Source organism: Rhipicephalus microplus, unplaced genomic scaffold, assembly GCF_043290135.1.
Source record: "Rhipicephalus microplus isolate Deutch F79 unplaced genomic scaffold, USDA_Rmic scaffold_15, whole genome shotgun sequence".
In the NCBI taxonomy this organism is placed as follows: Eukaryota; Metazoa; Arthropoda; class Arachnida; order Ixodida; family Ixodidae; genus Rhipicephalus; species Rhipicephalus microplus.
The window spans coordinates 3174964-3200640 of NW_027464588.1; the positions used below are offsets into that span (position 1 = coordinate 3174964).

General features: G+C 43.1%; 1 protein-coding gene across 1 annotated transcript; it reads left to right on the forward strand.

Moving 5' to 3' along the window:
- The first annotated feature begins 1516 nt into the window (after positions 1 to 1516).
- On the forward strand, positions 1517 to 25677 carry LOC119173754 (uncharacterized). The gene is made up of 14 exons (XM_075883007.1): positions 1517 to 1830; positions 4004 to 4071; positions 7714 to 7851; positions 9511 to 9552; positions 10790 to 10945; positions 11547 to 11585; positions 12344 to 12472; positions 13759 to 13797; positions 15463 to 15591; positions 17705 to 17743; positions 19605 to 19724; positions 22146 to 22184; positions 23876 to 23935; positions 25396 to 25677. Exons 1-14 carry the CDS (start codon positions 1614 to 1616, stop codon positions 25612 to 25614), a joined length of 1434 nt encoding a protein of 477 aa, XP_075739122.1. The 5' UTR covers positions 1517 to 1613; the 3' UTR covers positions 25615 to 25677.

Sequence of the window (25677 nt, forward strand, 5' to 3'; positions counted from 1 at the left end):
AGCCCATGTAGAATATCAAGGGGTTCCAATTACTATATCAAGGACTGCGGCGGCAAGGCAACATTATTTGCTAACTTGGAATCATGCACTTTTTGGTTCTTTCTAGCTTTCAAAGGTGTCATCTACGAGAACTTGATCCCATGTTAAAATTCCGCTCCGATGCGATGCTACTATGTCGCTTTTGGCCAAATGCTGCATTTGCCGAGGTGATCCCGTTTCTCACCAGAATGCCTTGCACGTTTAATCAGAACTGAATATGTATTTCGCACCTGGGCTTGCTTTGACACTCGAAAGGCCTGCGCCGTGTGCCTATGACACAAGTGGACTCGAAGTCATTTTCTGTAGCCGGTATTTCAGGACCCTAAACATGTGCCTCGAAGGCACAAAAGGCAATGAAAAGAGTGACTATTTGTAGACTTTGTGTGCTCTCAAAAGTGCGTGCTTGATTTTGTCCGTCCTGTTCAATTCTTCTGTCTCTTTTTTCCGACTTTTGCTTTTACCTAATGCAGGTTAGCAAACTGGACGTGCGTCTGGTTAACCTCTCTGTCTTTTCTTGCCTCTCCTCTTCCTTGCACACTGAAATTCAATTTCACAAGCAGCCAACTGCATGACAACAAATTCCTTTCCTCATTCGGAGCCAGCAATTTTCATTGTACATCTTTTTTATTTAAACACGCCTTTAGTGCTCGCCGTTTTTCTTCATAATCGTGCACTGACTGGCGGAAATCTTTAGTATCTTGAAGAAGTTTGGGAGTAGGGTAAGGTAAAACCCTTCTAAGTAAAGCGTGGGAGGCTGCGATCTCCAAGCCGGACCTCGTCGACCAACGCTTACTCGTCGTGCGGGCCTGGCAAGTGCACATGGTCCAGGCCAGAGTGTTCCTAGTATGAAGGACCCTCCCGCATTCACTTTTTGACGACATAATAAACGTTTTTCTCTCTGTCTTTCTTGAAAAAGTTATCGAAAGAGCCTGGGCGAGTAAAAATAGTACTCCCAAACAATTGTGAATCTGATTCCAGAACTTTCGTTCCAAGGTATCGTTTCCCAAAGTCTCTACGAGAGGATACCCCGTTTTGCGCTAAATCCTATAGTTCGCTTTTATATGAGTGCATGGTTTTAGTAAAGAAGCTTCGGGTGTACAAGCGTAACACCCACTACACATATGCAGCGCACGCTCGGTGAGAAATCCGGGATTTCCGTGCGCGTCTGCTCGTGTCAGAGCCTGGCGGAGTAGAGAGAAGTTATTTGTGCACCCCTCACAAAGAACAGCGCTCACGCAGGAAGTTTGTCCAGCCGCGGTGGATGCTGATCACGCAAGCTCTTTCAATTCGAAACGTACGAGAGGGCGTCAGGTGGACGCAGAGCAAACAGGACGAGACTGTCGACGGCGGCGTGACTGCAGTGCCACCGTCGACGCCAACAACGACACGTGACCCTTTTTTCATTTTTGGCTGTCGTAATTTCTCTCTCTCCATGGCTAGCTTTTATAATGAAACAATGGACAGCTGGTGCCCTAGAATGCGCATGTCAGTGTATGTATTGACATCTGTTTAGTGCATATGTGACTACTTTCTAAAAAACAAGAAAATCTGTAAAAAAATAAAAAAATAACAGCATGATTGAAGTTGTGAGCCGAGTTCAAGGAGCAAGGCGCCCTCGATCGTGTCGGTTGAACACTCAAGACATTCGCCTCTTCATGTTCTCGAGGAATGTCATCTTTTGCGCCCTTGCGCTGGTTCCAATGTACTTGGGCTCTCCGCCTGGTTCCTATGACGAACGGTGTGGGCCCGTATTCAACAGCTACCGACGCTTCGGTGCCAAACATCTCAGCAGTGAGTGCGCGCATATTTTATTGGTGGTATCCCTTGACAGGTGCTTATTGTTACTACCAGGCTTAAAGTGAGCCACGTGCATGTTCCACGCCTTCAAGAACGTATGATTAACATTGGCGTGCGAAAAAAATGAAAGAAGCAAAACCTAATTTGTTACCAGTTTCGGATTTGCTGCTGTCAACTCATTTCGCATTTGATGGTTTGGAAGAAAGAAAGACAGGAAGAAATAAAAACAAAGTGAGAAAATAAAAGAATGCTGGCGACAGTCATCTACGATCAAATTAAATCAAACGCCGATACATTTTGCATCGGAGTTCGCATACCACTTGAAGCACTTAGTGCCTTCAGGTAGTTTGCGAGGGATTAGACAGTTATAGTTTACCGGGCTTACCGGGATACCAGGCGTATCCGCGATAGCAGGATCAAAGTTACCCGTACAGCTTGTCGTACGCGCGCTATCTTTAAGATTAAACGTCACCGTGGTAGTGTACCTATATAGGTGTACGAAGTGTACGTAAAACATGGCGGCGCTGTTAGACGCCCGCTTCAAAAGGATTTTGGCATAGTTGTTGAAGTATTCACTTTGTTCGCATCAAACGACTGCTTAAAGTGGCTTCGCTTGCTTTCAGTTAGCTTCGAAGACCGAGTATTACGGAGAAGTTGGCGTAGCTTTTGAGATAGCTTCCTATTTCCAACGTGTCTAGGCTATAACTTCAAGATCGATGTAAACAAATCGGCAACACAAATGTTTCACGTTTAGTGCATGGTGCATATTTATTTACCTTTTTATTAATAAAGTAAACTTGTAATGATGCTTGGCGTGGTGACACAGGCAGGCATTCTCGTTTTCTTTTCGTTTCCACTGTTTTTACTTCTCAACCCTCCAATAGGTGGCGCCACCATGCAACCTGGGGCACGTAAACCACGTAAACGTTATCCCACTAAACTATAAAACGCTGTCCACAACGAACGTTTGCTGCACGGTAACGCCGTTCTCTTAACCTTCGCTATCAGGCTAATGGTAAGCTAAAACTGTCAATTATTGGTCGGCTGCCAGCTCGTAATAGGAGCCCGCACCACTAGACGCCAATAGGTAAAAAAAAACTAAACAAAAAACGAGTGTCCCACAATCACCGTTGTGGCAACAGTCGGCGCTGACTGGCACTCCCACGTTTCATCCACATACATAGCCCATAAAGAGTATGGGGGGATAGCCGCTGTGGTAGCTCAATCGGTAGAGCATAGGACACGTTATTTGAAGGTCGCTGGTTCGGTACGCGCTTACTGTAACTTACCTTTTCATCCACTTTTCGTTCTTCACATTTAAGTTGCAATTACTTCTAATATTATCCTCTATGCTTTCTTGGGCATAATTGTGCGTCAGCTCTCAATAATAATGTCTCTAACAAAGAAAACTAGCCCTTCAGTTTACCCTTCTTTTCGCTATTGATCAGGGTGGTAACACATTAATAAAAAATGAGTCCTTTCTTATATAAAGCCATACCTGCACATAACTTTTTAAGGTGTAAAAACGTTACTCCCACCTAGACAACGTGAGTGGGGTTGTGTGTATGCATAACGCGGTACAAGTACTAGAGATAGCGCAGAGCTGATCAGGCAAGGTGGTTGTCACATAGATTTCACAAGTGAACTTGTTTACAACCAGTATACAGATAATATAATTACTAGGTGCATTACACACCTGTTGTGAAAAGCAAGTAGGATGGGGCACTTGGTGCGAAAGGTAACTGTACCATGTCTGAGAAAGTAGCTCATTGTACCATGCCTGCCAGCTGCCTCATGGTGGTGACCCTCAAATTGGCGTCAGCAGTTAGCGTTGGTTAAACACGATATTGTTAAATAAATTCAGCAAAATTCAAGACAATGCCTTTAACAGCACATACAACGGCGCGTTGAAGGCTTGCAAAGAAGATGTAAGCATACAGCCTGACTGAGCAAGCAAGGGTAACGAGAGTCGTCGCGGAGTGATGACGGCTAAATGATTGTTAGTGTTGGAAAATGTGGTATATTAAAAATAACAAACATTGCTAGGTTGTTCAAGGTTAAATTCTGTATGGTGTTGACTGAATGTGGATTTTATGTCATGTTGAAGTAGTGAGGCTGAATGCGCATGTTACTGATTTAGAATGTCCTTTTGTTCTTCCGCATTCAGAAATGTCCACCGGCGCAAAGGAAGCAATCATGAAGTGCCGAAACATAACGGAAAGTGCGGCACTACAGGTGGGTCGACTGCAGTGCATCGAAGGCTGAATGTCTCATGTCATGAGTTTTTGTACTTTATTTATTACACACTGTTGGCCCGAGGCATAGCAGTAAACTAAGAAATAAAAAAAATAAACGCCTAATCCTCTAATATTCGCAATTGTCGCAGACTAATGCGAAATACTGTCCGACGCTATCAAATCAGACGCATTAGAGTGTGTGCTGCGTCAGTGTGCTCCCATATAGCCTTGAATAAGCTATCTTGATAATAAACTAAGCTAGCAGAGACAACTTTAGTTAATTTTACAAAACGTACGATAACTTTATTGGTTGTACTACAGCTGATGGGAAATATCAGCTCATGGACCTGTTAGCCAAGAAAGAAAAAAACACACTATGCGTTCACTGCAAGGCGCGCGTGTGCTGCATGTTCTAAGCCCGAAGCATTACAGGCTTGGTGTGCATTACGCGATGAAGTCGTAAATGTAGATGCGTCCGTACCTATGCTTCCGGGTCTAGTCCCATATACTCCCCATCAGAATGCATGCTGTGATCAGTGTGAATGATTGGAGTGGTTGGTGCATAGTGACCGAACAATAGAACAGCGCTAAAGAAGATACGTGTCTTCTTCTCGTCCCATCTTTAGCACTGTTTTATTTTTCGTTTACTCCAATCAGCTCTATCTGTATGCAGTGAGTACATCAAGAATAAATAGTGGAAAGAGAAATATTATTAAAGCTACACTGATTGAAATGATTGTGCGTACCAGGCTGATTTCTTTAAAGACGCACAATCGAGAGCCTAATTTCAATTGTTTCACAATTTATTTCTTTTTTTAAAAGTGCGGACGTTCACATTTGCAACGCAAAAGGAAATGAATGTGAGATACATCAGTTTGCCGAAGAAGAATAGTGAACTGAACTTGCGTTTACATTTACGAAATAGTAATAATAATAACAAAATAAAAATGACCTCTTGGTAGAAAATGTTCTTGTCCCACAAAAGTACGTAAGAAACAAAAAAGTATCCACACTCACAGTGGAGTTACTGTTATCTAAGGTCGTAAACTAAACAGAAAATGCTCTAACGAATGAGGTTTTTTTTTGAAGATTTGTATTCAGCCTCGAACCAGTGCCGTGATTCTGTTCGCTTCTTAAAGTAGTCGGATACTCAAGGTGAAATAATGGATTTCTATTAAACTAGCATTTTTCGCTGTTCTAATCACAAAAGTGATGCTAAACTTCAAATTGATTCTACGTATGGCACTGAGCAACCGCTTGTTGAAAAAAGGGAATTTTTTTCTGCGCGAAAAAGCATTCATGATCGAGCCGTAATGATCTGAACCTTTCAGAGCTATGCTTCAGTTTCGAAACCTCTTTTAGCTTTTACGCTTATTCTCTTCTTTGTGACTTCCTTCCTTCACTTTCAAAACTTTATTCGTGATGTTGCTTCTTGCGCTTTACTATTATTGTTTAATTGAAAACCAGACTTCAGGAAATGCCCCCCCCCCCGCCCTGAGTGGAAAGGACAGTCGAATTGAACTTGTCATCACACCTATCTTACTTACAATTATAATTTAACGTCGCGAAAAGATGCGACTTAGTCTTCGTTCCCACATTTTTTATTAGCATATGAAATAAACATGCATATATGGGACCTCTACATCACTACGTCAATATATATGTGCCGCAGTCTTTAGTCCGCGTGCGTTAAAATGGACATTTTCGAATTCTTTAATAAACGCGGCAAACTATGTGTACGCACAAGTGAATGTCGCGTAATTGGGTATGGTTTGAGAATGTTTATTTGCTATTTTGTCTTTAATATTCCTATTTATTGAACGAAGGAGAAGCGTTGTATTCAACGTCAAGCGAAAGCCAAGTAAAGACGCCCTTGGCTGAATTCTGAACTGCCACCATATACGGGGTAACCAGTGAACGGTTGTGCAGTGCGAGCACTCGTTTTTAGGGGCGAAGCTCTTTATAGCGGCACCCGTTCGTCCCTCGTAGCTGTTGTATTATGTATTAAGTATAACATTTTGACCTCCATGGTGGTGCCTGTGAGGGATTTGTTATGTGCGTTGTTGAACAATAAAGAAAAGTGCTCATTGTAGATGCCAATGGCTGCTAATGGGGAATGAGAGACAGGGGCATTCGGATTTTAGTTAACGCGCACGCTGTGATCCCCAGTAGCAGCCATTGGCATGTACACTGAGCACTATCTAACAAGGAAGGGTTGCTACACGTTATACTCGCTGTGTGTAACTTCCTTAGTTTTAGGAAGGTTTAGCGTGTGTTGAGCCGCAGTGCCATGAATACAATGAACTAGTATATACCATGAATGAACTCGAGGTGGTTAAAGGTGGGAAGTAGATACGAAGCGCAAGACATGAGAAAGTAAAAACCGAATTCTTCCGTCTCTCATTTCCCATTAGCAGCCATTGGCATGTACATTGAGCACTATAGATCTGACAGGAAAAGGTTGCTACGTTATACTCGCTGGGCGTAACTTCCTTGGTTTTAGAAAGGTTTAGCGAGCGTTGTTCCGCAATGCCATAAATACAGTGAACTAGTATATACCATGAACTCGAGGTGGTTAAAGGTGGGAAGTAGGCCCGAAGCGCAAGCCGTAAGAAAGTGTGCGTGTGCCACCTCTCGTTGGAATGTCCACTGGATGGCATGGCTTCTATATGGGGAATATATGATGAAAAGATGCGAGATGGTGGTACTTGGAGTGTTGAATAGATGGACGAACGGATACACAGACAGATGCATAGATGGACGCATGAAGGGACGCAGGCGCGGTTGTATGGACGAACGCAGGGACGGACACACGAACAGACGAACGCACGGACGGGCGAATGGACGCGTGGACGGTCACACAGACGGACGCATGGACGGACAGAAGAAAGGACGAATGAACGGACGAATGCTTCGCCTTACTCTCCATCATTCACTCCGTGGATATGCTGCCATTTTTTTTATTAGCAGACGCTGCCTGCGTCGGCCTTGCGAGGCAAGAGAGGGAAGGGGAGCGACAGTTTGGTGGGCGTCTTCCTGGGCCTGCACGAGAAGCGAGCATGCGCAGTGGGTGTGTGGACGGTGCCGACGGCGAAGCGCGACATTGTGCAACTAAGAAATGCTCCACATTTATAAACGGTGCTTAAATTTAGCTGTCAAACACCAACAGACATTGAATGAGGTCTATTATAACAATGTAAAGTACACACTCAACTACTTCTGTGAGAATACGTTTTACTTTCGTGTTATACCGATTGCTAAGATGAAAGAATGAAATATCTTTCTTGTTCTTGCAGCTACACTACGATCCTATATGCATGCGCAGGGGGCCGGTTCAGGGAGGGTACATGGCGAAGGTACAGCACCCCTCTCCCTATTAAGTCAGAGCATGGGGCTGACTTTGCGCCCCCCCCCCCCCCCTGTCGCCCCTCACCTTTGTTCTTCCTTGTGAATGCCTATGACTATGATGCGGTCTTACCACACATTACAATAAAATAGAATGTGACTGAATATATTACCTCGTTTCCTGTTTTTTCAGCTAAGATGACGGAGTAAAGTGGCGTCTCTCTACAGTTATCGTTGCATTATCGTTATATTTGCCGCGTCTAAAGATACTCGGCCTTACATTTGATACGCGCAGAGAGATGCTGAGTTCGAGCAGCGGCGACGTCTGTGCATTGGCCTCTTCTTCCCGACAGTGCCTGAAGAAAACCTGGAGGAACACCTGTGCCGGTTCACGAGAATGGACGACATCGACGACGTGCAAAAGCTACGCAACGTGAGGGTTTTATCGACAAGCAGCCACTTGCTTCCGAAAAAGCAGAAGGCTGCAAAAAGCCATCATTTTTATAGCGTAAATGCGAAAGGATACCCCGAATAAAAAAGAACACAGAGTCTACTGATGTTTCCGCACTAGTTATGAGAGCCTTGTTCGCAAATCTGGTGTGAGAAAAATGCTCCCGTATGTGGTGCGGAAATGTAAGTTTGTGTTGTGTTCTTTTTTATTGCGAAGCAGCTCTTCGACTAGCCGGTGTAACGCTGTCCCTCCGTCCTTCGCAGTGCGCGTGCGTTGACATCACTCTCTCCCTAGCCTGTCACCACTCGCCGCGTGTCATTTCGCTCCCTTCACCCTCTCCACCACTCCCAACTGTCGAGTTCACATAGAGTTAAACACTCTTTCAGCTCGTTTATCTGCCATTAAACTTACACGAAACCCAACCCACATCCCGTGTCTTTGCGTGTCAAAGAAACGTTTACTCGAGTAAAAGCTAGACCGAGTTTTGCTTTGAACTGTTCTTCCGCCCCAGCATTGACGCCTGTTTCGGCCGGGTCCACGGCATGCGCACCACTGCTGCTTCGCATTGCAATATGGTTCCCTTCGGGAAAATGGTCCATATATTTTTGTCGCAGCATTCTATCGTGTTTACACTATGAATTTCCCGGGCTAGATAGAGTGTGTTCAAACTTATGATTTCAGGCATAATTTTTGACCAAATACGGAGATTTGCAAGCAATGCGCTTTGCTTCTAGCTGACAAAATGACGCTGCCAACTTCTGCCAACAACGACTGTTAAAGATGTTAGTGTTTACAAACGTGTGCTAGAACTGTCGTCGTCACGAAAGGTCACGTGCCAAAAATATTCCATAAATCTCGCTTGTCATCGCTGGTTCAATAAAGTTAAAAAAAGGCAGCTGACTGGCGGCAAACACCGATTAGGATTTCTATACAAACGCAACTAGTAACTGAGAAAAACTTTGAAAAACCCACAGCATTAACACAGGAATAAACACCGAAGGCCGCTCGTGTCAGCTTTGTTGAAGCTTTTGTTCGAAGTGCGTCAACGGCACGCACAACGAGAGAATACTACAGGAACAGAGAAAGACAACGGTGGCCCTGACGGGACCACAATACGGTAGAAACCCCACGCGAACGACGACGCGCCCTTAGCCTTACGGGAGATACGAACACTCAGTTTCAACACCAGTTTCTGTTCCTGGTGTTTAGGCATCCGTATCGTGTCTGTGACTGCCCTTGATTTAGTGAAATCTCGCTGCGCTAAAAGCAACCCAAAAACAACCCATAGCTTTGGCCAAAAGTTAAGCACAATCTCAAAGCCACCAGATTAGACTGCAGAATCTCAAAACTTCGCAGTGTCAAGCCTTCTGTGACTTTGCATGCGAGCTTCGCCATTCGTTTTTCATCAGTAGAGCTTGGTTCAGCATAATGTGAATTAGCTTGATGCGTCAATCTTAGAAAGTTTAATTAATGAACGAAGGACAGTGCTGTTTACCTCCAATCAGATGCGTTTAAACTGATATTTACGGTCATCATACGTGAGGTACTCACGGTAGTACTGAACACTTGTTGACTGACTATATTTGTTACAATTCTCATCTCTTAATATTATTATTAACTATTATCGTTAATATGGTGCAGATAACAGCTTGCATCAAGAAAGGTCACGAGAATTTTGGGAAGGTGAGTGCTTCTTGCTCATTATGCACTGAAAAATTATTGCTGTAAAATGGTATTGAGCCTATCACATTTGAAAAATAACTCCTGAATTTTCGATTGAGTGATTTATGCGCTGTTAGCTCCCATAAAATCTTACCTGAAAAGTCCTTACCCTTAGAACATTGAAGAAACTGCTGATACACTGAACGATATTTTATCCTGCAGCTAGCACAGTTTGATCACTCGTCACCCTTTTAGCTAGTAGCAAGCGAAAAAACTGTCAAAATCTATGAAACCGATTCTAAGCTTCCATTTTCACTTTCATTAATGGGACTGCAAGTTAGAAATAGATGATAAAACGCACATAATTGAAATATAAAAAGCAGGTCATTCAGTCTCATTTATTTTGGCAAATGATCACTTGTACACAAACTATGTGCATGATTGGAAAGCTTTCGCTCTATTCCTTAGAATTAACTGCTTATTCTGTCATTCCGGCGCCGCAGGAGGCGCCGCGCGGCTTTTCTCCGAACCTAGCACACAGCGATAAGACTGCGACGCAGTTTGGTCTCGCGGTATTCATAAGCACTGATTCGTTTTCATCCAAGCATTTATGCGTCTCTTTAGCAAAAGAAAGTGTGGACTGCAGTGAAACTAGAGGGCCTGATGAGCTTTGCTGCCTGAGACGCGCACCTCAGCACCATCTTGTCCGCCATATTAAGTTACCGTCACGCCACCTATAGTCACTGGAATGATGTAGTCTGATCCCCTCTAACGGCGAAGCGCGTGCTTACCAAGACGCGTGGTAGAATCGCCCAGGTATACACACGTACAACGCCGCACGAGGAGAATAAATAATGGCTACCTATACAGTGTTTCTCGATGGGGGAAAAGAGACCCGTCACCGTCCGGCAACATCAATTTGATAATATTAGCGTTGTACCAATGCTAGTCTTATTTCTAGCGTATGTAGCAATCGCCTAACGAGGTTATACCTAACACTGCAGTGCACATGACTAATTTAGAAGTCACGCTTTTTGTCATACCTGTTTTAACAAACTGCTCAGCGAGACGGGACAAAAACAAGGAAGATATTGTCGAGTGACAACACAAATTCAATTTATTGGGCATGCGTAGAAATCTTGAATGAATAACCTGTCTATGGGTCCTGTCCTGATGCCCAAGTTTTGAGAAGACGCTTCCGCACTAACCTGCCCTATTTTAAACGCTTAATGCCCTTCCTGCACGAATTTCCTCGCAGGACGACCGCCAGGTGCTGGAGCTGCGAGCGTCGCGAATCGAGTGCATGCAGAAGTTCTTCGACGATGCCCCTCGTGGCATCCGGGACAGAAAGTACGCGAACCTGGTGAAGAGAGTGCGCTCGCTCGCTGACGACGTCATGGACACCAACCGCCAGGCGAGTGCTGCCTATACCTTGTGGCCCTAGAATGAAGAACCTTATTGCGTGATAACCACAGCGTCTCGGTAGGGGCCAAACGGCTAACTTAAGAGGGGTGGGGAGAGGAGTACGGAAGAAAAATGTACAAAACTGAAAAAAAAAACATGTTTATATCTGGCACATTTTTCACAAGGTTGCAATTCACAAACATAGGTTACATGCAACACATCATCTAAGGTCAAAACTTCCATGCTGGCCTTCTGATAACAACTGACAATTGGAGGGGATGTATTTACGTCCTACCTGGGGCTGCAGAGTACGGCCCCACGGGCCGCATGCGGCCCACGTGTCGCGAATGGCCGACCACTGCTGTAAACCAATCTAAGTGATAGCGAGGAGGTAAACTTGGCCGTTATCGAATATTACGCAAAGTACACTCTACCGATTTGCCAGACGGTAATAATTCATTGTCGCACGACCAAATGGGAAGAGAAGAGGAGAAGTTTTCAGCTTTTTTTGCAGTGACACGACAGCTATGATAGACACAGCGACAAACAACGTTTGTATAAAATAAAACAGCTCTGTTACTAAGAACTGTTTTTTTTCTTTCTCGTTCCAGATCATAGTCTGCATGCGACATTATGACGCTCCGGAGGAGGTGAGTTCTTTTTTTCGTTAATAATGGCTAACGACAATACGCACCTGACGTTGTTATACTACAAGACAGTTCTCGAAATTTCATATTGAACGAGATGAAAAATATGAGAACTACATTTTAAACTCTGAATGACAGAAGCATTGGACGAATGCGAGTGAGGGTAGGGCAGTTATTGCCATTTTTTTAGTTAGAACACTAAAAAAAATTGTTGTTGCTATGGAGAGCCTATACACTATGATACATCTGAAAATAATGTAGAATTCCTCGCTGAATGAACCTCTGTCGCTATCTCAGAATTACGGTAACATCGTAAGCCCTTTACGACGAGTTCACCAGTTTGAAGCTTGATGTGGCTGCCTCATTTCGATGGTGCTGATTGCATCACTGCACTTGTGGCATGTATTGCATACACGCGGCCGAGCTACAGATAACTAGGACTATTCTGGAGTTTCTGCTGGGCGGCCTCATCAAATTTCGGATTCAGCATATAAGACACCATGGTTTCAATAGGGGCAGCGGTTAATGTTAGGCATGCTACTCAAACAACAGCGGAAATGAGAGAATGGTAACTGTGTCTTCGCTTTCTTCTTCCAGTCTTTTGCGTTGTCCTTAAAGAACTATACATTTCAACCACCTCATCCACTCTGCCACGCTCGATCATTGCTAGAAAAAAAAAGATGGCACTATCACTATGAAATAGGAGACGCAGTACGTTTCCGTACACTCTTCCTCCTCCTCCTTCGCTATGTTATCTTCAGGAACTGCACGAGAGGAGCAAGTCGAGAGATTTCTGCATGAAGCGGCTGCTGCCGGGCGTTCCGCAAGAGAGGCTGGAGTCTGTCTTCCTGGACAGCTTGAAGAACAGAAATGCCTACATGGACGACGCGGTCAGTCCTGGCTCTCTAACGAGGCTTTTTAAGGAGAAAGCCTGTAAGGTCTCATACTCGCGGTGACCATTCGTTCATCCATGCTCTAGAACGGTACCAAGTGTGGCCTCACCTCCTCACACTCTCTCAGCAGTGACGTGAATGCCAAGAGAGGGTAAAAAAAAAGACAAGGCATAGTCAGTCGATGGCCTCAGGCTTCCGCCAAACACACTTTAAAATTTACAGAGTGTACTTGAGTTCTTTTACGAACGTTGCTGTTTCTGCAGCGAAATTGAGTGTTAAGAAGAATCGCAACACTAACGTAAACATGCGGTACGTGCGTTGTCTGTCGTTTTCACTGCACTTCTCAGGTGATCTTGCGGTAGGCACCGGTCAACTGCTCGCAGCAGCCGTACGAGGACATATTCGTGCATATCAAGAGCCTTATATTGCTTAGTAGTGTGCGTTAATCGTGTGATTCTCACTTTGGCAATGAATACGCTGGTGGACTTGATAAATCCATAAGCACGTTTACTGCTTATCTCTGGGAGAAGGAACAGGCCACCGGCGTGTTCACGTCCTGAATCTTGTTAACAAATGTGTTTGTAATGCATCAAATCGAAACCGGTTTACTCTGAAAAGGGTCCGCTTGCATAACATTGTAATGGTTCGGTACTCTGAAGGGAACATAATGTGTGAGCGAAAGTGCGAACGAGCAAAAAGTGAATGAATAAATCTAGCAAGGGATCTCAGTGACAGAACCAGTGCATTGCAGTAAGTTTTCAACCGCCACAGTGGTCTAGTCGTTATGGTGCTTGACTGCTGATCTGAAGGTTACGGGGTCGAATTTCAGCCACGGCAGCCACATTTTCAACAGAGGTTAAAGTGCTTGAGTCTCGTGTACTTGTATTTAAAAACACCTTAAAACATTTCAGGTGTTTCTGGAGGCTTCCACTACGGAGGGCTTCATAACCCTATCGTAGTTTTGGGACGTTGAAACGCATTAGTTATTACCGTGAGTGCCGCAGAAAGGCTGGCTACGCATCAAAATAAACCTCCTGTACGAAAACTCTACGAAGAAGAGTTTTTTCATTCTTCTTGTGCTAACTTAAAAGCTCCAACGTAAAGGTCACGCGCATAATCAACGTATACCAGTTGTTCCGGTTATATTGAAATCAAGAGTAAGGTAATTTGTAAAGAACTTTCACACAAGGCATCCGTCCTAATTTCAGCATCGTCCTCTCTTTTGTATTGCCACAATGTGGCAGATTTTAACGCTAATGCGAGCAGCGTTTTTCCCCTTGCAGCTTCAACTGTGCACCTTCATGGAAACTTCTACAGGTAAAGTGAGTATGTCTCTTTGATTTTCTTCTTAAAGGGACACTAAAGTCAAATAACAATTTACGTCAGAGTGAAAGCTCAATGTATGACAACATCTAAAACGACAATATTATCAGCAACAAGGGCCTACTTACCGAGAAATTAAGGTAAATGCGCAAGAACACAAGTACCACAGTAGGACATTTTCAAAAGGATCCCGATGGTGTCAGACGGACCACCAACAATTAATCACTAGTAATCGATCTAACTGCACTGAATAAAGAAAGTTCCGGGCATTAGGAGATGCAATAAAATGCTGCTTGTTCGTTTCTGTTTGATTCATGAAAAAAAAAAGAACCGCCGGACTTCACTATGGGGAATGGCTCGAGTGATTCAAAAAATGAATTTTCGTGTGGTTACACGAGACAGGTGGTGTTATCTAGCGGAGCGCAGTTGAAACAAAAGTGTCTGCATTCTCGAAGCCAATGGTGTGAAATTGATCAATGGCCGTTGTTGCTGCTGTGGCTACCGCTGCTTTCAGTCTGCAGCTACTAGCGCAGTAAAGCTGGGCAACGCTGTGCATAGAAACATGCAGTGACGTCAGTCCGTCCGGTCGGTCCGCTTCTTGAGGCAGGTAATTTTGAAGTGCGCTAACCCGATGCGGAGCACTAAAACGTGATTTTATTTCAAAATATGCCCTTACTTGGCACAAAAGTAACACTACGAGGTTTCCGGACTGCCATTTCAACAATCAACGTCGACTTAGTAGTTGACTATAGCGTCCCTTAAAAAAATGTTACAAGAGTATGCAATTGCGGCAAGGTTTTCGCGTCATATTAACTGGAGAAAAGATTGCTTAATCAAGTAAGTAGACCCCTACTGACTTTTCTTGAAACGTCCTCTTGTTAAGATTACTGTTGTACCAGAACGTAAGTTAACGAAGCTTCAGCTACTGAAAAAGCACAAATATAAGCACCGTCCCAACCTCTGCCCTCTCGCCTCTGTGGTATGCATATGCCGACGGTCGCATTTATGGCAACCCTTAGACTAATTAACTAGGGTTGCATTTTAGGTTGTGACCAGAAATATTTGAAGAAGAGGTGTAACATAGAAGCCTTGATTAGGATGATAATCATGAAACATTGACAGTTTCCTTTTATCGGCACAAATATTGGACAAGTAAGTAGGTTTAATCAGGCCTCCTTGCGAACATATTTTTTCAGCCATACATTGTTATTTGGCATCAGCATTGAGCAACCGATAATTCCTGGTGAAAGCTTGAGTGTGTGAAGGCCAGCGAAGTTTGCCATGTCACGAGTTAATTAAGTTCATTTAAGCGCTGGCATTTTTTTTTGCCTGAAAAACAGATCTGTCTCTCGTACGGAGGACTTACTTCCCTCAGATTCTATACAGGGTAGCATCATTTAGCACTGACTCAAAACAACATCATGAATGGCACGGCCAACTTTCAAAATATTAAATTTGAGTGAATGTACGAGGCCAAGCTTTTTTTTCGCGTTTTATTGAGCCGGCGCCTTGCAGATGAAGCGAGGCGCACTGGCTCTGTGGCACGGGACTGCACCGGGACTGATGTGGGTTGTATACTGATGCTGCATGAGAGTGCTGTTGTCGGAATTACCGCGGTTGTTCCGTTGCGCAGTTGTCCCACACTTCTCTATCGTGACTCGCAGTGGGCCAAGGAAGAGCTGATAATATACTACAAGTGCGTCAGAGAAATGCTGCATCACGTGCCAAGTGCTGTCCGCGCTTCCATGTCTTTCCGCCTAGGACTAGATGTGCAGGAAGAAAACATCGACAAGGTTGGTTGCCAAAAAAGGCTTTCCTCGTGGTAATCATCGAATACTTAGGTAACAGCCATGGTGTACGTGATATGCCCTTACCGTTAGGATAACCGCCATATGATTTTGAGGGACACCGCAGTGAAGGGGTCCGAAAATTACGAAGAAATGTACAAAGATTAAATACTTTTGTACCAGCAACACCTTCTGTTTTTTTAAATATTTTCCTCGCGCAGTAAGAGAATGAAATGCGCTGGATTCAGCCACTGTAGCACAGCCAACACTTCGAAAATTTCTAGAAAGCATTGAAAACCACGCGTTGGTGTCCTCAAGTTCTGGTTAAACGACTAGAGTACGGGTGAAAGCTTTCCCATTCAGTTTTATTTTCTTGAATCTCTTGGTTTTGTTGACCACGTATTGTTATATATATCTTTGTATGTCATGTACAGCGGAAATACCATGATCGAGATACTTGACGTAAAGATGTTACTTCTGCGTGCGTTTAATTTTTGGATATCTTGTCGTTGCATTATCTTGCTTGTAGAATGTTTCTATTTTCTACTCCTATAGTAACCATCATGGAGGGTACACAGTATTCTGTAAATGAATAAATAATAAACAAATAATATTTTTGTGTAGAACGAGTGCCACCCGATGCTGGTTATCATTTGAAGGAGTGGTTTGAGAATGTCTGACAATGCTAGTTGCGACGACTGTCGGAACAACAGGCCCTGCGGCAAATCTTATGTGAACGACTTGTCGATAATGTGACTAGACAATCGGCTCGGAACTGCTGTAGTTCACCATGACCATAGACATATGTCAGAGCAACTCATTCCAGAAACATGCGAGGGTATACGTGGTCTTGTGATTATGGTGCTCCACAGCTGACCCAAAGGTCATGGAATCCAATCCCGGCCACGGTGGCCGCACTTTCAATGGTGGCAAAATGCTTAAGGTTCGGGCTTAAAATTAGGCGCACAATAAATAACCCCCGTTGGTGGAAATCTCTGAAGTGAAATCTACGGCATCTTTCAATTGATGGATATGTGGGGTGTCCCAAAAACCCCATATGATATTGACAGACACCGCAGTGAAGGGTTCCGGAAACTTCGACCCCCTGAAGTTTCTTGACGTGCACCCATATCTGAGCACATGGGCTTACAGCCATTTAGCCTTCATCCACGGCATCTTTCGTAATCACATCTTACTTTTGGGACGTTAAACCTCAACATAATTAACCACTCTATCATAAGTCGTCCTCAGAAGTCATCGCTGCAGCTGTGGACGACAATTACATTCTTGATCTTAAAGACAACAAGTTTCCACACGTTGCTGTACGAAAATAACCCCCTCCCCCCAAAGTTATCTTGAGTGTGCGCTTGACCTTGATGCTAGACAGCTCTGCCAACGTCAGTTTCATCGTCTTCCTCCTTACATGTGTGTCGTCATAGCAACGGACATACACAGTGTTGGCTTGTTCTTCTCTTCCATGTGCTCCTCTTTGTTGGTCAGCGACAGGCCCGGCGGGTGCACGCGACCCTTGAGATCTCCCTTTTATCATGCGACAACCGCGCCGGTCATACGAAGAGAAAAATGGGCGGCGTGCTGCTGCTTGCATACGTGAAACGACCGCGCCATGCTTTCAATGGTAGTTGTTTGTACGCTCTAAAACGTTGGTTTAACTCCATTGAGCCGTGGAATTTTCAAAAGCCAGCCTTCATTTGTATTGTATCACTGGGTTACTCTCCTGTGCTTGTTCATCTATAAGTTTTAATGTTGCAATAATGATGTCCTAAAGCAGAAAGCTTCGTTATCGTCACGGACGTGGTTGTACGAACAAGTATGTCTTATTCGAAAATTATAGCAAATACATTTACATTGTCAGTGAATGAAGAAAAACACAATTATAACATGCTATTCAAGATACTTCAAACACTACACCACCATCGGATGGAAGGGTAGGCGAGTTTCGTTCTCGAAAGTTAGAGCCTGTCTCCGTTTGCCATTTACTCCAGCGTCCTTGTTTCGCGCAGAGCTCTGCTTCAAGTCTCTCGAAGATCTTCGCAGTGCAAGTGCGACGACTATGAATCTCAAGTACCTTAACTAAAACGCGTTGATAACATTTTTTCAGATGCTACGCTGTGAAGCCAAAGGAGGAACCCATGTATTGGTAAGTAACCAACGTAAATATAGTCTCATTCACACGAATGTGCGCCACTTGAAATAACTAAGCGCCTCGAAAACACTTCAACGCACTCTAAAAAAATATCGAGTAGAAAGGGTGTCTTTTTGTCCCACAACAATAATCGTCATCAGGCTTGCGTGTGCTTGTTTTCTTGAAAACTCGGCGCTGGCGACTTTCCTATCGAGAAAGCAATGTAACTATGATAATGGGCATGTCAATCGTGACCGGAATGTACCGGGCGTGGGGTGATAGCGCAAAAATGGAATGCAATTTAGATGACGATTATTGTTGCGGGACAAGAAGACACCCTTTTTACACGCTCTTTCTTTAGAGTGCGGATGCTGTGACTACTGTTTTGCAGCTGAACTTTGGCCCTCTTGTTTGTGTGTTCCTCGTTATGATTACTGATCTCCTTTCTCTTCAGCCAAGTCTCCAACCTTGGCGCATAACCTTCACGCATTTTCTCTTTTTAAGAGCCTCTCATTCTGGCGAACTGTTGCAATGCTAGAGATAATATTTTATCACTGAAGTTATCACTGCCGTAGATGATATTCGCTATAAGCTTTAGTGAGATCCCGGGACACTTTCTATGATCACAACGTGTCTGACGGTTTTCGCACAATGTGTCTGACAATTTTTTGTGGTGTGGCGCCAATCTCTTTGTCGATATGAACAGCAATATCTAAGCAAAAGTTTTACACTGACACTACTGTAAAACACTTTGAGTCTCTCTAAGTAGTTAGGCCGTGTATACGTTCTAGTTGATTTCCCACTGCCAGGGGTCAGTAGCAAGGTTGTAGCTGCAATATGCTAATTTATAGTGACCAGGTGACTGTTAATTCATTTATAATTTAAGGAGAAACTTAAGCAGTGGGTTTTATTAATAATAATAATAATAATAATAATAATAATAATAATAATAATGCTCGCTATAAATTTGATTACGGCCACTTCAGGGCAAACGTCTCTTTTATGCTTCACTTAAAAACTCAGTCATGTTCGTGCTGCAACATTCGTAATTTAACTTCATGTTTTGATGAAATTTTTGAATTCCAATTCATTCCAGCTTCTTGATCACAAGCTTCCTAATTTTGTCGGCCTGGCTAATTTTTCGCCTCCGACTCACGCATTAATAGGCAGGCTGAAAGCGCCATAGTAACCTACGATTTACTGATGCCATTGCTAAGCATGATCAATGAATTAGGCAGTGAATGCGGAAAAGTAGGTTCAAGATTGAATATATACGCAGAAAACTAAAGGGATATTGATCAGTATCAGAAGCTAACAACTCAGCGATAGGCAGCGAGGCTCTAGAACTTGTGAACAAATACGACTGCTTAAAGCAGGTAGTGACCGTGGATCTGAACAATGGTAATAAACTAACTAGAAGAATAAAAAAGGGGTAGAGCTTGTTTGATTAGTATTCTCGATTTGTGTAACGTGCTTTATTTCTTCTCTCAAGAGGGAAGTATATAACAGCTCCGTTTTCCCCTTACGTGCTGGGCAGAACCAATAGACCCAGTAGGTAAGTAAGGCAAAGGTTCAGCTTATATTGAGGACAGCACAGCAAGCTATTAAAAGAAAAAAATAATAGAAGTAACCTTAACAAATAAGCGAGAAGAGTGAGTCAAGGATTAAATGCGTGTTAAGAGAATCTTAGCGGAAATGCAAGAGGTTCAAAAGCTTGCTTTAGGCCGAGTGGTAAACGATAATCATATTTACGGACAATCATTTCGTAGTCACAAAATAAAAGCTTATCGCTTGTCTTGCTAGCACTAATTACTTCCAAAACAATATAATTTCACACCATCCTTATTCACACACTCATGCCGTGTTTGCGTCCCAGTTCGAAGGAATCCAGCGGCCCGAATTCCTGCGCTGCCTTTCCGGACACCGAGAGCGTCCTCACATGACCGAGCTGTACGATACGTCGGCTGTGTACGACAATCCTGACCCCAACGAGAAGGTGGGTACTAGGGTCGCATAAGGTCATTACGAAGTAACTACCGCAGAGACGCTTATACACGAAAAAAAAAAGCTGCAGCAGTATTCTTTTATTGTGTTCGTAGTAGTAAAGACACTTGAAGAGATTTTAGCCATCGACATTATGTTCCTCATGCAGTGTACGTGTCACTATTCAAGTTGAAGTTTACGTCATTTATATTTTTTTTGCTAGCGTCATGCTCCCACAAAGGGATTCTTGGATGGGATTTTCTTTCGTGCCATCGGACTATGATAGATTGCTCACGTGCAGAACTTGCCCTTACGCCGCTGCCAACTTCTCGTTTGGTGGATTCCCTTCCCGAAGCTTGCAAGCTTATCGTCACTGCAGACACGGAAAGAGCACCGAACACAACCACTCTTGTAGCCCTGACCTGTACGGCCGCTCCTGCCGGAACTGTTTTGTTTTCTCCGTCGGACGTGTTTCTCCGCAGCCGTAGCCTACACCTGCCCTTTGCCGTATTATCGTGGAGTCCGGTGCTATACCAGCATGCTTATTGCGAATTCACTATCGTCGCCAGTCACTTTGCAGAGAATGTTTGGGCAGCATGCAGTACGTTCTTCGGCCTTCCAGTTTGTTTGTACGTGAATAAATCACGTGACGCTCATATAAATTGTGAGTGATACGGTTTTATTCGGATGAGATATAGGGAAAGAGCGTTAGGAGAAACGTGATGGTTTGCTGCGCACTTTCTAATGACGCAAACAAGGAAAGCCGTAAGTTGAAGAGGAAATAGATGTGGAGCAGATCAGCAGTCATCTTCCTCCTACAGCTTGCTGGACAATGTAACCGGTGCAATCTCTATGCGTGGTTGGGCCTCCATAGGCGGCACGCGCCTTCTGCCTTGCAAATTATCTGTTTGGTGTGAATAACTCAGCAAGACATGGAGACCAATGGCCTCCTCACGTCGCCTTATCATGCTTATAGTTTTGAAAGTGACTTTACATTAGTTTTCACGTTGTTAAAGGAAAACACATCGCGCACTGTTTGATTATCTGTGCGTACCTTGTTAACAACTACTGCGTTTATAGCGATTGTTTTGATGGAGCCTAATTGATATAGGACCGTGTACTTAAGATAAGGGCAGGCTAATTAACTCCACGTCTTCTAATTTGCGCAGCCTTCGAAAACGTTCTGTCTCAGAATCATAGCGCGATTTATGAATATACAACCCTTAGAATGATTGTAATACAGTAAGTGTTAGCCATTTGCAATGCAGCCGTTATTGTTTACAGGGCTCACCCGACTGCTTACTTGGTGATTTAGTTAGAAAGTGAAGGGCGATTGAAATACACGCGGCAGGAAAAACAACTCAGCATTTTCGTTTTGCTGTCGAATACATAGCTAACACCATTAGTGCTTCGCGATTCACGCGAAAATAAGACTTTGTAGCTTCCCTACCTTTTAAAACATGGATGCTCTCCAGGAAAAGAATACGCACGAATGCTTTGGCAGCAGTACGTAACAATGATCTGGCCGTTCGAGCTACACGCATGGAGAAATTTTCAGAATACTCTGCTCCCAATTCTTTTCGTTCTATTGTTCTGCACCAAAAAAATGATGGCTGGGTGAATTGTCTTACCTATTTCAACTGTGGTATTACACGTTTTATTATTTTTGGTCTGGAACTCTAACCGAGAAATGAATGCTTGATCCATCTAACACACTTTTTTAATGTCGTCAGAGCAGGTCCTATAAGCTACTATCTTTCTTGTATATATGCGAACTTGATGCTCATGAGAAGACTGGCCTTATTATAGATAACCTAGTCTTTTACATTGTCCTACATTGGTCGAATAATAATAATAGGAAAAACTACTTGCACGAAATGAGTTGCCCACTATTATTGCGGAACCACTCCGTCGAACAAATATTGACCAACCAGAGCATTCAGTATGATATCACAAGTCAAACACATCATTTCGAGAACGCTTAAGGTGATCACGTCCACTTCTTCGGCTGATAATCAATTGGCCAGTACCTGCTTACGATTACTCAAGTCATGCTTGTACAGTTAGCCAACATATTTCACAATGAAACGCATAACGAACGCGCTTTCGAGGTTTCGAAGACTATAGAGCTACACATTTTCATCTTATAACGATGTTCAAACACTGATGCAAATTTAAAAGCTTGCGTCTTCAATCACACTTTCAAAATTTATGTTTCTCGGTTGTTCGTTTCAGAAACATTTCTTAGCGTCAACAATTTGAATAAATTTTCTTGTCAGGTGGGCCTGAAAAGTAAGTGCATTGGCATAATTGTTTGACAATATAACATAACACTTGCTTATCTTGTCATCTTCACACTGCGTGCATGTCACATGAATCTAATATACATAAAGATGAAAGACGTAATTAACTATTTCTGTATTCATTATTTCAGCTGAAGTTGTGCGTCATGCATAAACGAGCCTCGAGTGAGGTGAGTGTTTATGTAAAACTCATCAGTCTTCCTTCACATTTTTCTTTGGATATATATTTCGCTCATTTTAGTTTTACACACCTTATTAGCGCACACACACCTTTGCAGCTTTAGATGAAGCACTGTGCCTGCTCTTTTTCTTCCTGTACCATGTAGCGTATAGAAATGAAAAGGCTTAGGTGACGTTCGCCATGCAACGCAAAATACGAACCTGCCGGTATATTTCGAAAATGACGAGGGGATTGCCCATAGTGATGGGACTGCTCACCTAACAGTGCAAACATAAAAAAAATAGAGTAGGTGACCTTAACACTTAGCATAACCACGCAGATTAAGTTGGCGGGAAGACGATGGGACAACCTTCTGCGCACACGTTCAGGCACCCGAATATTGTTGACTTGGGGACACTTAGGTTATAACTAGGCACTGCTCATCAAGCCGACCTTGTAGGAGTGCGTTTTTATATTAAAAAAAACTAGAGTCGGCGGCACGGTGAAATTTCCAGACTGTGCTGGGAAGGTTTCCACAGCCTGACTTGATCGAGACTTGTAGAGTTATGAGAGTAGTTTGAAGCTAAACAGTAGGAAGACCCAAATGGGAAAGGAAGCAGTTTACATTGAGTCAATATCTCGTGCCGTGGTTTCTGCTTCTCTTATGCAAAAGTCTCGGTCACTTGATATATGCTTGTTGTATCGATTTCTGCCCACAAACGATGACCAGAAGGACAACGCTTGCATATCTGTTAAGGCCACCGTATTCATTCCACAGCAATCAATAGGAAACTTCTAATGGTACTCCTCGAAAAGCTCCGCAGCATGCGAAACACTGGTTGGTTAAACATAAAAGAAAAAGGAAACAGAAAAACCGATTCAAATATCGGGGTTTAACGTTAAAAAATACACAGTAAGTATTGAAAAGCGGCTTGGCCTCTGACTCGAGAACAATTTAAATATTTTTTGTACCATTGCCCGAAGAATTATTTACTTGCATGCCTGGCGATATCATTTCAGCAAGTTGTCGAACCTGCAGTTTCGTGCTTAGTAAACAATAGTTGTTCAGCTGCTAAGACGCGTTTAAAAAATAAATCAAGGAAACGCAAATGTGCTACGTATTCAGCTTACTCTGTAATTCGATGCTGTCTGACAAATCTTTTCATCACAATTTTAAATGCAGTGACTCACCACGGTGGTCTATAGTGGTTATGTTGGTGGATTTCTGACCCGCAAATCACGGGATCGAATCCCCACTGCGGGGGGCCGAATTCACGAAGGAAGCGCATTTGCTCGAGGCTCGTGTTGTTAGCCTCAGATGCACATTAAGGAACATCTCGCCACCACATTCCCGCATTCCTCCATTACGGCATCTCTCATCATGATATCATCATTCCCGAATGTGAAACACAAAAAGTCGTAAATAGTTTAGGTACAGCATGAAAAGTTAGGCACTTATGTAATTTGCATTTACGGTCATTTTTGTTTCTGAGCAATAATACGTTTGTAAATTTTTGCTGCTCCGTAGTCAACAGCCTAACAACTGATTAACGATACACGTCGTATATTAGTGTGGATTTACTATGGTTTATTTTGGAATAGTGAGGCTGAAATAAATTAGTTTCTGCCACAGACGTTTTGTAGAAAACATTTTTTGATGCTCTTGCGCTTGTTTTCATGCGCGTTTTGATCACTTTGCAGGTGTTTATGGAATACAGACAGTACCAAACTACGGTAGAAAAGGAACAGAAGAGGCTGGAGGTACGGCGGCGCTGTCCTTTTTCATCTGATTTATTTGAAAAGAAATCATTACATCATAGAGCTCAATTGCAATGTACGACACAATATTTGTATATCATGGTCTGCGCTGCGTTAACCACAGTGAGGTTCGTTTTACTAACAAATAATGCCTTACTTCTCTGTGGCGGGAAGTTAAGTCATTGTGTTGGTTACATTGGTGAAAGATGCATTGAAAAAATTAAACACATAAGAAGGAGAAAGCGTAGAAGGAGCACTGCTATGCTTTTTTGTTTCAGTGCTCGTTCAGTAGTGTGCCATCCGGATTTTTCGCTTTGTCGCGCTGTCTTTCGCATATGAAAAAAATAAGCTAGTATTTAGCCATCTTAGTTATGTTAGTTATCTTAGCTATGTTCGAACAATCATTATTAGGTCAGAAAAGTTTCACAACTTCAAAGTTTGCAATCTAGCAATGTTTTCAAAGAAGTCACTGCATTTAAATTGTTAAGCTACGCACATTGTTAGCTCCACTTGAATTCTGAATTTTGATGGATACTATTGCACCTCTTAATTCTATAAATCTATTCACAACTTTATTCTGATGAACATATCAACATAAAATGGTGTTTTTAGGTTTTCGTACTTCTATAGCGATATTCCTTGAAATTCCATGACTTCTCTACAGTGATGCTGATGAATTGTGCTGTACTGGATGTTTTTCACTTTCCTCACCACTGTCCTTGTTTTGATTTTTTGTTTTTGCTTGCTTTTGTTTTTTGTTCACGAAACTGTTTACACGAGTATATGTCTCACTCCTTTTTTTTGTTTACGAGCCGGGATGTAGGCCTAGTCAGGAAACAGTTTCGTCTGTTCCCTTTTGCCTCATCTCGGTGGCATGTAACTGTTGTGTACACATGCCAGAATAAAGTATTATTATTATTATTATTATTATTATTATTATTATTATTATATTGCAACTTCTTTGTTTGCTCCTGCCGTGCTTATAAAGGAGGCAAGACGGACGCATAAAGAAACGCTTAAACTTAAGAACTTCCGCAGTAAGTTTGAGAATGTCTTAGGAATTTTTGAGCTAGCTAGAAACTCATTCTTGACGTCCAACTGCCTGTGATAGTACAACAGACACGCTTTGCTAAATAGAGGCAGCTTTCTCTGCGGTAGAGTAAAGCATTTGCGCATTGTTCGCTAATGAGAGTAACTAACGAACACCGAGTTTGAAGAAGCGAAGCACAGAATTCACTGTCCTTTTTAGTGTACCTTAATCGGAATACCAACGTCCAATGCTAGGTAAGAACTGCACAACCTATGAGAGTTCTTCTGTGTTACTATAAACAGATGTATTTCTGGGCTTCCTCCAGAGAAAAACAATCAACATTTCCGCTTTTGAATTACTTAAAAGGTCACCGTAATTCGATCAGGCATGTGTTACATTCAGTTCACTTTACCCACGAACGTTGATGACGCAGGTGTGTTACAACCACCACTTGGGTAAGCCCTTGAAGCCAACTACAGTTTCTGGCGTCAAAGAAAGCACCGTCACCCCTGAAGCGAGCGCTGAGGACGACAGCGAAGTTCTTACGGATCAGCCGCCAACCACTGTTGCTTCTCAGGAGAACCAATTGTTGAGCACTGACGTTCCTACAACGGCTGCAATGGGCGAGGACGCCACTGTTAAATCGGATTAACAGCGTAGAATCATAGCTTCATTGTGCCACATATTGGTGAAAAAATAAACCATGTATGAACTA